The 14,024-nt window shown below is 31.1% G+C and overlaps 2 protein-coding genes across 3 annotated transcripts; one reads left to right on the top strand and one right to left on the bottom strand.

The window, feature by feature from the left end:
* Nucleotides 1-1,712: 1,712 nt before the first annotated feature.
* LOC111713092 (uncharacterized) lies at nt 1,713-7,177 on the bottom strand. 2 transcript variants are annotated; one of them, XM_023487886.1, is made up of 7 exons: nt 7,092-7,177; nt 6,544-6,648; nt 6,135-6,229; nt 5,609-5,707; nt 5,014-5,117; nt 4,604-4,670; nt 1,713-2,469 (listed from the first exon to the last, which is right to left on the bottom strand). In XM_023487886.1, exons 2-7 carry the CDS (start codon nt 6,638-6,640, stop codon nt 2,302-2,304), a joined length of 630 nt encoding a protein of 209 aa, XP_023343654.1. In that variant the 5' UTR covers nt 6,641-6,648; nt 7,092-7,177; the 3' UTR covers nt 1,713-2,301. The 2 variants fall into 2 exon arrangements, with proteins under 2 accessions (XP_023343654.1, XP_023343655.1); XM_023487887.1 differs by lacking the exon at nt 7,092-7,177 and adding an exon at nt 6,743-7,071.
* Nucleotides 7,178-12,327: 5,150 nt separating this feature from the next.
* On the top strand, nt 12,328-13,227 carry LOC111713091 (uncharacterized). The gene is made up of 2 exons (XM_023487885.1): nt 12,328-12,465; nt 12,618-13,227. The coding sequence occupies exons 1-2, from the start codon at nt 12,343-12,345 to the stop codon at nt 13,167-13,169; spliced, it is 675 nt and encodes a 224-aa protein (XP_023343653.1). The 5' UTR covers nt 12,328-12,342; the 3' UTR covers nt 13,170-13,227.
* The last annotated feature ends 797 nt before the right edge of the window (nt 13,228-14,024 follow it).

Here is a 14,024-nt window from a genome sequence, read left to right as displayed (position 1 = left end):
GTGGGCAGGGAGGATGGGAAAGGGTGGGAAGGGAGTATGGGAAAGGGAGATGGTGAAGATTTTTGATTTTTGCTAGTTCAGCATTGGTTATAACTAAGTCGATTCAAATGGATAGAATTCATTAATTTTCAACTCAGTTTTTCCTAATTTCACGTACCATTAGCAAAAACAAAAACGCTCTTCTAATCTCATCATTTTAATACTTATTGTAAGTTCCTAAAAAACAATTAGTGTTGACGTCAACATTGTTAATATTGGTTTAAAAGAAAGAATTGTTTTTAAAATAGATTTATTTACAAAAAGTAGTCATAATCATAAAAAGAAAACAAAATTAATATTTTAAAACAAAAATAACTTTTCTACAAAGCTTATTAATTATAATTTCTACAAAATCAGATCTTTAGACTTTTCAAACATATATCATATACAGATATAAATCTGAGAATGGCAGAATAGTCATTAATTTAGTTATCATTTATATACTGGGTGTCCCAAAAACATGACAGTAGCAAGACGAATTTAATGTTATCTTTGATCTTTGAAAAAATTGCTGAATTTATTCGTAAACTTAATTTTAGAAGTAAAATTTTAAAGTTAATAATCACAAAATACCCCTAGTCTTGGCTTTTCCAAAATCTGGTCTGCCTTTTTTTCAATTTCGGAGATATGAAGAATTTGATTCAGATTTCGAGATTTTTGATTTTATTTAATAAAATAAAATTTAAACGAAATTAACAATATCTCCAGTAAAATTGACAGCAGAGCACATTTTGGAAATGCCAGGACTAGGGGAATTTTGTGGTTATTGTTTCCAGAATCATACATGTGAAAGTAGGTTGACGACTGAATGTCACAAATAAACTCAGATCTCGAAGACGACATTCAATTCTGTCAAGTTTCGTGGGGCACCCTAGGTACTTAATTTTAATAGATTAACAAAAATTACAAAAGATGATTCACAATTTTGAACTGCAGTAACTTCAACATATCATTTGAGAATGAACTATGCAGTACTTAACATATTCAAACAAATGAAAAAGCCAGATCGTATTTTGGATACCATACTATAAATCGTTGATTGACCTCTTTAAGAGACTGTAGGCATAGTTTAAAGCGATCTTCCTTTTAAAGAGGGTTACTTCTAATTCACAACGGTAGTTACTCTTTATACGTTTGACTGATCAAGGACGACAGACTTTTTCTTATTTTTCCACAGAAATGCTTGTTAGTGTTAAAAAACGCATTGGACAATGGACATAAAATACTCTGGGTTTTCCGGAAAAAAATATGACGTAATCCGCGTTGAGTTAACACAGTTCGCCAGCGTGCACTCCTATTTTACCCCTTTTTACACATCTTTAAAGATACTAAGTTATCTACCTTGGATGATCAGCCAAAGGTTTAAAGGTACCGTTGTTAATCGGGAAGTCCCTCTTTAAGTGGGAGGCCACTAGAAATTACGCTAACAGTCCCTTTAAAGCTCCAAATTTGTTTGGTTATTCTGAATCCTTAACTTTACTAAGATTACTAAATTACTGAAGGAAAGCTTTTCTCTGCTATTTTTAAATTTTGAGTGATCCTCAATTCAAGTCATAACTATATCTGATAAACCGCTAGCTGTCTCTTCGGATGGGTGTGGTCACTTAAAATTACTTCAACAGTCTCTTTAAGTCATATAAAAAGCATTGTGAAAATTAAAAATATTAATTCAATAAAGTTTAAATTTTTTATTTGCATAAGGGAGGTTAGTTGGATATTAGAAACAAAATACTATGTTTTTAATAGGGAAAGGCTAGCATTAGGTAATTCGTTGTTTAGGAACAGGTTGAGAAATAAAGTATATTATTATTAGTATTATTAGTATTATATATAAGTAATTCAGTTATCTGTTTCTGGAATATGTTTGATTGATCACAAACGTTTTCCATAGGTTTCCTGAATCTTTTTGTTTGAAAAGACGACATATTTGAAGACTTTAAAGAAACTGCTACCACATTTTTGAAGAATGAAAAATTGAATATGATGGATGATGATAAAGAAATAATTGATTTCTTCACATATTTATATTCCTAAACCACAAATTACACTTTTGTCCAGGTTAATAAATAATTGTAAAAAAAAACATTCCTTCTGCGGACTGTTCCTTCTGGTGAAATTTTACAAACAAATTTACGGTCTTACTTGGAAATTATACACCTTGGAAAACGTCTAATGGTATCAAATAAATCCAGAAATTATTCTACATTATATGGCACTCTCTGTTCAAATATATTATCTAGCCGGTCACTCCTTTTAAACAGTTTAATTATCATTATATTTCTCTCTGAGCATCTGGAGAAGCTTGCTGTTCTCTCCTTTCCCCTTCTTATAATCTAGAAGTGTTGAAGCATTCTTGTAAGCAGCTATTTTAGCTCCAGCATAATCTTCAAAAGCCCATTTCTCAGTTCTGCACAGATCCCTGCAAGTACTCTGCACAGTAAAAAAGTATATTAATATATCTAATTTGTTGATAATCTAATAAGTTGATTATATCAAATATGTTGATATATCTAATATGTTGATAAATCTAATATTTTGATAATCTAATATGTTGATATATCTAATATGTTGGTATATATGATATATGGTGATAATCTAATACTTTGATATATCTAATATGTTGGTATATCTAATATGTTGATAATCTAATACTTTAATATATCTAATATTTTGATATATCTAATTAATATGTTTATATATCTAATATGTTGATATATCTGTCTAATATGTTGATATATCTTTTATGTTGATAATCTAATATCTTGATATATCTAATATGTTGATATATCTAATATGCTGATATATCTAATATGTTGATAGATCTAATACGTTGATATAACTAGTATGTTGATATATCTAATATGTTGATATATCTGATATGTTGATATGTTGATATATCTAATATATTGATATATCTAATTTGTAGATATATTTCATATGTTGATAGATACTATATGTTGATAGATCTAATATGTTGATAGATCTAAAATAATGATAGATCTAATATGTTGATATATCTAATATATTGATATATATATGATATTTAATATATCTAATATTTTGATATATCTAATATGTTGGTATATATAATATGTTGATATATTTAACATGTTGATATATCTAAATAAAAGTTAAACTTTTGTTACAAAAAGTAGATATACAACAAAAATTTAAGTTTTTAAAAATTAGATTTAGATTGGTCAAAGGATCAAAATCAAATATAGTCTTTTCACATTAGGGTCCAAAAACTTCTTTTAGGCCTAAGATCGATCACACAAAAATTATTTTTTTACAGATTTATTTCTGTTTACGCCCTTGCAACATCTACAAATTCTACATCTCGATTGATTTATTAACTTGAAATATACAGCTTCATGGAGCTGACTGTTTAGTAAATCTTTTTTTCAAGCAAGATAGGTCCGCGTCAATTATCCTTCTATATCTACCTGTTCTGTGATTCTACACTGATGCCACTGATGAATAATTTATAAAATTATAGTTGGGCACATGAATTTTCTTTAATTTTATATTGTTTTCTAGGCTAAATAAAAACTAAAATTTCTTGAAAAATAAATTTTAAAAAAATTTTTAAAAAAGGAAAAATTATACTAATAATAATAATTCTTCTCATAAATTTTATTAAACTAGAACACAAGTATGAAAATAAACGAAATAATTGAATCAAAAAAAAGAAAAAATTTCGAAATAATATAAAGATCTGAATATGCTAGACGCAAATTGGCGGATTTAAATATAGGAAAATTAGCATAAATGTAACAAAATAAATAGAGTCTAAGCTTATTGGGGCAAATGCAAAGAATAATTGGCCAGATGACAAAATCGTAGTTTTTTCTTTAGGAACTTTAAAATTTGTAAAATTGGGGAGAGGGTGTGGGAGGTATGAGATATCAAGTATGAGATATCAAATGAGAGGTACATTTATACTAGAATAGGCTCTGGACACCTTATATTCCATAATTAAATTGAGAATAGAAAATAAAATGCAGAAATTGTAAACTTCTCGAAACGAGAATTTGGTACAAAATAGAGCATGATCAAAATATGATACTGATAATAATAATAATGTTAATAATTACATATGATTATCACGGGCATTTGAATTTCCGAGCCGGGTCAACCTTTCCGGTCCCGGTTTGTACTGTATCGTCCGGACATTGGTTAAATAAAGCAGACACTCAATAGGACTAGCTGGTGCAACAAGGTTGACGCGGTCAGACTGCAGACTGTAGGTTGAATTTACTTTTACTTAAGGGTCAGAGGTGAGTGTTATGTAACTATACTGACCCCCCCCCCACCCCTGAAAAAAAAATTTAAGCTCCCCCTGGGAAAATTCCAGACTTCGCCCCTGATTACAGCAGTAAATAGTAAAAAAATAAATTAATATAGAAAGCAAATAATATTCTATAAATGTCTCTTCTTGTAGATATTTGCAAGACTGTAAAATGGTATGTGTACTGCACATCCAGATTACTTGATCCATGGATACCTAATATATGATTGTTTAAATATGGAATATACCATGGATTGATGACATACTGCTAACCTTGAGAAACCCTTCTCTTAGATATCTGAAGAACCACAAATCTTTAGAGTCAAGGAGAGATGCTCGCCTAAAAAAAATAATAATTTTTTTGAAACTGAAAGCTAAACCCTTACATGAGAAGGCATTGGAATTATTAAAGTTCAAACGGAAAAAAAGGGTTCATTTTTAACTCGTTAACTGAACTGAACCATCTTGGACGAGAAGTGGCTGAACGGCGCAGACGTAGTTCAACCACTTCTCTTGTGCGCCAAATCAAGATGAAGAGAAGTGGTTGAATCATGTCTAGTAGCTCAAACATGCGTTGCTATTGATTAAATCTACTAGAAACCCTTTTTAGTACATTTAAACGATGTTTAGTAGGCTAAAGAATAAAATCTATACATTGTATTTCTTGTTTTCTAAAAAATTACCCGAAATAGAATCCTAAGTCTAGGAACGCCTGAATAATATTCCTGCTCGGTGGGAACTCAGGAACTATCAAGAGAGCATCTGGAACCAGTGTTCCTGGCATTCCCTGAACATAAGAGTAGTTTTAGAATGTTCCCATTCCCCTAGTTAGATGTAGATCCAACATGTTCCCATTTACCTTAATAGAAGTAGATCCAATCTGTTCCTATTTACCTTATAGGAGTAGATCAATCATGTTCCCATTTACCTTTATAGGAGTAGATCAAGCATGTTCCCATTTACCTTAATAGAAATAGATCCAACATGTTCCCATTTACCTTAATAGAAATAGATCCAATATGTTCCCATTTACCTTAATAAAAGTATATCCAACATGTTCCCATTTACCTTAATAGAAATAGATCCAATATGTTCCCATTTACCTTAATAAAAGTATATCCAACATGTTCCCATTTACCTTAATAGAAGTAGATCCAACATGTTCCCATTTACCTTAATAAAAGTATATCCAACATGTTCCCATTTATCTTAATAGAAGTAGATCCAACATGTTCCCATTTACCTTAATAGAAGTAGATCCAACATGTTCCCATTTACCTTAATAGAAGTAGATCCAACATGTTCCCATTGCACTTGTGACTTGTCGTGTTCCTTTAAACACTGCAGAAATCTATCCCTCTCATTCTCAACGACTTTCTAACATTACACATTATATTTAGACACCTGGCGGCCAACTAATCTTCGTTTAAATTGCATCGTATATAAAACAAATAAAAATATTATGAAATATCAACTATATATGAATGTGTCAAATAAAAATCGATGATTATAGGTTGTAATATCTGAATGATTTGTTTGGAATTAGATTGATTTTTTTACGATCTAAAGTCGAATATTGAAACTTTCCGATTTTATATCAATCGTTTTTATCAATTTTCTCCTTCGAAGTAAAATTAGAATAGCGATCACCAACGAAATTTTTTCGGCGTTAGCTTATACCCCCAGTCATATTACGCGAACACTCCCTTTAAATTTCAACAATACATCCCCTAGATAAATTAATGTATCTAGGACACAACCCCATTCCCTTTCTAGATTACAGCTACCCCTCCCCCTCACTTACCTTTATTTCCTCGTAAGGAATATCTAAAGAAAATTCATCATCTTTCATCTGATTCTCTCTTTTAACAGCTGACTGGGGATCCATGTAAAGGAAATCTGAGGGAAATAAATAAATTACATATTTACAAAATTAGTAAGTTTTTTTCAGGTTTGGCTTAGACAATATTTCTGATGTTAAAAACCTTTTTCAATTTAATTTTAAACTATAATACAATAATCTAGGGATAATACTTAGCGGTAAGTTTAAAGATTTAATTTATTAAAAGAAACTGAAAACACAATTTCAAGTGACATTCTTTATATGCTGTGCTACACTATACCCTTTAATCTTTCAGACTTTAGTTCTCAAAAAGCGATAAATTAAAGTGAATTTATTTTTAGATTTAATTACAAATCTACCAAAATCCTACTTTTCAGTTTTTCTTCGTCGGAGAAGAGGGAAAACAATTCGTCTGCAGTTTCAAGCTTCGTTAATACTGGTCGGTCCCATCCCATCTTTTCAGACATTTTTAAACCTTAAAGGGAGTGTTCGCAAAAAAAAAATATTTAAATATGTGCACTTTTGGGTTCGATTTTTTGGCCGCTACACGTTTCTTCCAAGCAGAATACCTGAAATTCGAGAGTAGTGGCACCCAGCAGCCAAATAATCGTTATCCAAAATACATTTGATCTGGAGAAAATTTAAAAGATCATGATATTTAAACTACGTAGGAATGAAACGAATTTAATTCAACCTTGTAATATCTAAATGATTAGTTTTGAATTTAATTTAATTATTTTACGGTTTGGGTAAACTAATGCAACTCCGTGGATACGTATATGGGTCCGTGTCGCTCTTTGGTAAAAGTCGTGTTTAACCATTTTCTCCTTACAGACGCAACAGTTGTAAGTATAATTTGTAGCCATTGATATCTCATAACAATTCGATATATTAACTTACATTTTTCGCAAACACTCCCTTTAAAGCGCTATTGAATCTAGGATAGTCAAAGGTAAGAACAACTTTTCTAGTCATCGTTGTATACATCAATACATTCCACAGCTTTTCAGGGTCTTTGCAGATTTCTTTTTACATAAACATTGGATAGAAACAAAAATCGTAACAAAACACTGTTAAAAATAATCGTGCTGTCAATCAATTAAATCGACCGTTCACTTCTTTGGGTAATTTGAGCGTAAACTAAATAGCCTATAATTATGGTATTCAAAGACGACTGTGGCCTGAGAAAAAGCCGATTTATCATTCAGAATTTCAGCGCAAAGGTATGATACCTTTGTATAGACACTATTAGATGCTTTTTGTCATAGTCATGAATTTTTAAAAATTTTCAAATATTAAATAAAATTTATAGTTTCTGATAGTTAACTGTTGATATCTTTATTTTTTCAAAATTATTTTAAAATGTTTTTTTTTTCAAAATATAACTTCTTTTAAACATTGAACGGTTTGATACGTTTTCTCTACTTCCCCAGAAATCCCCGTGATTTATTGAAGAGTTGGAATCTAGGAACAGGTTTGTCGGAGAGAGAAAGTCGTCTTTTTATAAAAACATGTTGATTTTTTAAATCGTGTTTGAACACAAAAAACGTTAATTTCTTGCTAATTCTAAAATCAAAAGTTTTTATATTTATTATATAATAGCTGACACATGATGTCATTGAAATATGATAATTTTAGATTTTACTGGGCTGTTGTTACTGAAAAAAAAAACATTTAAAAGTGCCTATGCAAAGTTATCATACATTTGAGCTTGAATAATATACGATAAATCGTCTTTTTCTCCGGTCACAGATATCTTTGAAAAGTAAAACTAATACCAATGAATAGCTAATAGGCTAATTAGTTTATCATGAAATTAACCAAATAAGTGAACGGTTCCTTTATATGGAATTATAGTCTATATAGTGATCCAGAGGTTGCAAGCTCTTGCGCAAAAATTATGAGAATTTTGCAAAATATACTTCTTAAAACGAATACCAAACAAAAAATCCTGAGACCGAATTTAAAGAATTTGAGCGGCTTCTAAAATTTAAGCCGCGGCTCAAATATGGTTGGTTTCGCTTACAATTGTATTCAATATATCAAGATTTAAGCCGGCACTCAATTGAAACCGGATTTAGGCTCAAATTCATTAAAATGAATATAGTTCTAACTTCTAATATGCATATTTTTACATGATGTGGGATACAACATTGCTTGACTCCCAAGGAAAGGAAAGGAATAAATGAAAGGTAAAAGAAAGGACAACGTTTAAAGATGCCAATCTAAAAAGGTTTTTTCAGGCTCCGCTGAACACTTATTGAATCGATTTTTATTATATTTTTAGCATTATTAACATTTTTATGACATCGAAAGAAAGATATAGTTATTAGTTTCTTAGTTTCTTGCGAATTATTGTAAAAGATGAATCCTTTTCAATAACTCTTTATTTCTTTTGACTAAAAAGAATTGAGTCTTTGCCACAAACTCAAATTTTATAAATCCTATATTTTTATAGCCTGATGCTGCAAAACTTTGGTATTTCAAACCTCGATTATTTGATCTAACAAAATTAATAGTTTAAAATATCCTAAGGTTTACAAAATTGGGTTATGAAGATATAGGCATTAGAAAATCAGAGATTGTGGCAAAGACTCAATTCCTTAATGTATAATTTTATCAAAAAAATGTAAATGTTGAAAAAGGAAATATTACTTACAACACAAAAAAAAGCAATAATAATGATTACAAATTTTCAAAGAATTCAAATGTATAAAAATATCTCATTAAATATCAATTTTTGAAAGAAAAAAAATATTGTTTTTCGTTGGTTACACACACTACATGTAGACCGGAATATGTGGTAAATATCAATATCTTATCTTTTAAAACCACAATTTGTTTAGGGGAGGGGTGTGGAAAATCGGAATAAATAAAGAAATTTAATTGTTAGAATTTTTAAGAAAACACATTCTCACAAATTGATCACATTTTTGTCATTTAATTTAAATCAATCAGAAATCACTTTATGATCTTTAAATTATAGTTTTCAGTAATTTCCTTAAACAGGTTTATCAGCGATTTCTAAGAATTCTACCGATAATAATAATATTGTGGGACTACACAGCTAAGTTTATACCTTGCATGCCGCCAGGGGGGTGATAGTATCCTACCTGAGTGTTCATATTAGCTGTACTGAGCTGGGAACTTTAGAATGGATAACCTTTAATCCCAACTACTTAATCCGAATATCCACTGTGGAAACTTTTAATTTTAATCCTTAAAGGGAGTGTTCGTGAAAAATGAAAGGGGTATAGGCTTAATGCGTTAAAAAAGCGCTTTTGATCACTACTAATCTAACTTCTATCTGTTGCGTCTAAAAAGAGAAAATTGTTAAAGACGTCTCACATCGAATCACTTAGCGGCCATACAAATTGAGAAAATTGCAACATATGACTTAGACCGTAAAAAATCAATTTAACTTGAAACAAATCATTTAGATATTACAACCTATAGTCATCGATTATCTTTCGCCACATTTGTATATAGTTTATATTTTATAATATTTTATTTTTTTAGAAAACGTTTTCAACGGATTTCGAAAATTGTGAGTGGTGTGCGGCATTCTTAGATAGTTGCGCAAGCGACAAGAGAAATAATCAAATTCAAACAAATAAATTAGAAAATATTATAAAATATAAACTATATACAAATGTGGCAAAAGATAATCGATGATTATAGGTTGTAATATCTGAATGATTTGTTTGAAATTAAATTGATTTTTTTACGGTCTAAGTTGTATGTTGCAATTTTCTCTATTTGTATGGCCGCTAAGTTGTTCGGTGTTAGACGTCTTTAACAATTTTCTCCTTATAGACGCAACAGATAGAAGTAAGATTACTAGCGATCAAAAGCGCTTTTTTATCGCACTAAGCTTATACCCCCTTTCATTTTTCGCGAACACTCCCTTTAATTCACTCTTTTTCTCTCTCTTTGGATATCCGTACATTGCTTTCTCCAGTGACAGTGCAGGAATATAGTTCGTAAATTGTATTGACCAATTACAGCCTTGAAAATAAATTCTTTCCCATGAGACAAATCTGCAATTTCTAACAAATAAAGAATTTGTTGTCGGCCATTTTGTAAATTAATTGGTGAAGAAAAATAGTTTAATAATACATTTAAGATTCTTTTGTAACCAATTTTAATTAATGTATTAATAAATAAATGGGTGAGAAATAAGTGAAGGCCCTTCCAGTCAAGAAAAAGAATCCAATTTGTTGATCTAAATATTTAATCTCAAGACTAACATAGTCTCGAGATTAACAAAAAGAGAGGATTAAGGATTAATCCTGATATCCTCCATTCTAAAGTTCCCAGCTCTGTACACTTACAACTGTTTACTAATAATCATATATTATTAGTTACGCCAGAAACTCCTTATAATAAACAAATATGCAGTACGCTTTATTAGGTATAGCTCATGTCCTATACAATTAGTAAAGGATTAGCGTACATCATCACTCTATACACTAAAACCTCGTTGGTATTTTGAATCAGCACATAGCGCTCTACTCTACAAACACCAAGCTAGGAGAATCTTAGGAATAAGACGACGACATTTTAAACAATTATCGATTGTAAATTTGGACGTCTGGCATTTCATCTCCTGATATTTTGAAAAAGATGATTATTTTCATCACAGGCATGGTTTTATATAAAACAGTTCAATAAAATTGGTTGTTTGTTACATTTCTTAAATTCATTTTCTAACATACTAATTTTTTCAAAATTTTAATTCAAATGATCACCTTGGTTTTACCGCAATTCTTTTCCTGTAAACTTATTAACTTTAATTAAATACTACTCCAGAAAACGCGAGTGAACAGCCCTCTATAGTTTTAGTAGAAGTAAATATTTCCATTTACTGTTATAGCGCCGATTCAAGGATTAATAACTCTGATTGGATAATGAGAAAGATAAAAAGATAGATGTTACCGCCATACTATTTCTATTGGTTCAGAATAGACAACAAACACATGACAGAACCCTGATTGGATCAGACGCTAATGGACTCGGCATACAGGAGTGAGCCTGCACCAACGTTTGGTAAAAACTATAATAATAATAACACTTTTTTAGCTGCGATTTCCCAGGCTATAGCTAGGCAAGAAAGTCCCGGCTAATTCATAGGATAAAGTTTGAAATATATATTATATCTGGTAAGTTGCAATATGCGCAATCTATCTTTATCTATGGGAAAAAAACTGAATTTTTCAAAATAAAAAGTTAAATAATGCATTTAATGCATTTTTATCAAATATTACCTCCCATAAAAAAATATACATTTAAACATTGGAAAAAGCTAACTCCATTAATATCAAGAGAATATAAATATTTCTCATGAGCCTCGGCTAAACTTCAAATCAAAGATGAAAATAAGACGCTTGCTTGGTTAAATGAAGGATTTAAAAAGTAAAACCACAAGAAACTTAGAAATTACTAAAAAACATTGAAAACCAAAATTCAAGCAGTATTTATCAAGCAGTATTCATCAAGCTGTATTCATCAAGCTGTATTCATCAAGCAGTATTCATCAAGCAGTATTCATCAAGCAGTATTTATAAAGCAGTATTCATCTAGCGGAATAAAATCAAATTGTCGTTTTTCTTTTTTATATATATTTCATGTACAAAATGCTTTATAATTTGGTCTGGATCCCTCCAGGAAGGACGGAAAGAGGAAGGAGAAGGGAAAGAGAAGGGAAGGAGAAGAGAAAGTAGAAGGGAGGGAAAGGAGAAGGGAAGGAGAAGGGAAGGAGAAGGGAAGGAGAAGGGAAGGAGAAGGGAAGGAGAAGGGAAGGAGAAGGGAAGGAGAAGGGAAGGAGAAGGGAAGGAGAAAGGAAGGAGAAGAGAAGGAGAAAGGAAGGAGAAGAGAAGGAGAATGTACGATGCATTGTACGTCCTTCCTAACCCCAATACATTTTTTCAAGTTCATTTAAATATTGTTTTGTATACGCGTTTAAAATAGTTTCTAATTTATTCAGCTTTGTGATAAGTGGAAATTGGGTTTAGATTTTAGAACAACTTTCCACTTTAGTAGTTTCTTAGATAAAAGTAAGTTTTTTGTTGCTAAATGTACAGATGTAAAGATATAGATTTTAGATAACATTTTATTTCTGTAATTAATTTTTTGATCTACACTTGTTCCCAGCAATTAAGGGTATAAAATGCGGTATGACAGAGGTTTGTTTATCATTGTTTTTTACAAGTTCAGCATGAAACAAATCTTGTGTTCGTTTCTGTTTGTCTACGCAGCTCATGTAGCCCTGGCTCATGACTCTGAGGAACAGGTATACTAAATTCTTTAACTTATTCTCCCCCTCTAAAAACTCCCCTAATAATGTTAATATGGTTTGAATCAGAAGAGAATCACTTGCATTTGAATTTCCTTCATAAAATCGACATCAAGTTTAATTTCCCAACATTAATGTTCTTTTTTTAGAAGGGACTGTGCTTGGATAAGATGGCTCTTGATGCTATATGCATCAGTGATTCAAACCTTGAGAAGAAAACTAAAGATGTCCAACACTGTTTCCATGAAAAAAGTTATTCATCAGGACATACAGACAAAGCAAAAGGAACTAAATGTCCTTCTTTTGATGAGCTAACTATAATATTAAATAAGAAAGCTGGTTTTTCTGAGTGCTTCTTTAAAAGCTTAGGATGGATTGATGAGGATGGAGAGGAGGTTAATGCCACAATTGCTGAGGATATTGCTTCTCTAATTCCAGAAATCAGTACTCAGCTGACTGAAGAAGTTCTGGGAGAGTGTGTAAAGGAAACTGTAGAGGAACTAGAAGATAGTGCAGAGTGTACATATACTGAAGAGGAATCGGCAGCTTTAGAGGAGATGGTGGTGAAGATTGCCAGCTTTCAGTGCTTCCATCAAACCTTTGATAAAGCTTGTAAGAACTTTGTTATAACCAAATTTCTTCATTCAAAACTACATGATGAGATTCCAATAGTTAATGATATGCAGTTACCTGAAGTCTAAACTCCTAAATTGATGAACCAGTTAAAGTTTGTAAAATTTAAATAAACTTGAATCTAAGTATTGTTGTTAATTGCACTTAAATCAATGTACCTTATTAACTTTAAGGCCCAAAGAGAGATTTTTTTAAAACAAACAATATCCACCTATACCAAGAGCATTTCAGGAATAACAAGGAATCTTAGGTTCAGGACCTTTGAATATTTTATCAAGCGGGAGAACGTTCCTGATTCATGCTAAGCTACTATCAAGCACTCTTTTTCATGTAAAACTACTAATGGTTGACAAAACCTACAAATTGAATTAGGGGAGGGGAGCTCTTAATATATCTGATAAACAGTGATCATTTAACTGAAGTTCAGTTAAGTTTTAACTAAGCAGCACTTTACTTCTGAATTAAGTTTTAAACTAATATTTGTTCTAAAATTAAGAATGAACTGTTATTGAATCTGTAGAAAACGTCAAATTACTCTATGATAACGTGATTTATCCAACATTGTGTAAAGGAGAAGGGAAGGAGAAGGGAAGGAGAAGGGAAGGTAAAGTAATTGTAGGTGGTTTGTAGAAGAGGGAAGGGGTTGGGGGAAACCAGCAAACAAATTATCCATGGTTTCTTTTTTTCACTTTATGATGTTAGCATTAATCATTTTAGAGATATTACAGAATACCTTTAATACCTTTAATGATTTAATTTTGTTTCTATTTTATTTAAAATAAAGTACCCCTGGCCTTTGAAGTCAAGGAACGGATATTAAAATTTAAATAAGGAAGTGGGTTAGGACGGTTTTATAGGGGCGAGGCAGCCCGTGGGTTGGTGGGGGTGGGTATGTTTCGTATACGAGAGGGGGCGGGGTACCT

This window comes from Eurytemora carolleeae, unplaced genomic scaffold (genome assembly GCF_000591075.1).
Source record: "Eurytemora carolleeae unplaced genomic scaffold, Eaff_2.0 scaffold1370, whole genome shotgun sequence".
In the NCBI taxonomy this organism is placed as follows: Eukaryota; Metazoa; Arthropoda; class Copepoda; order Calanoida; family Temoridae; genus Eurytemora; species Eurytemora carolleeae.
The sequence above is the reverse complement of the archived record's forward strand: the minus strand, read 5'-3'. Positions and strand labels throughout refer to the sequence as shown.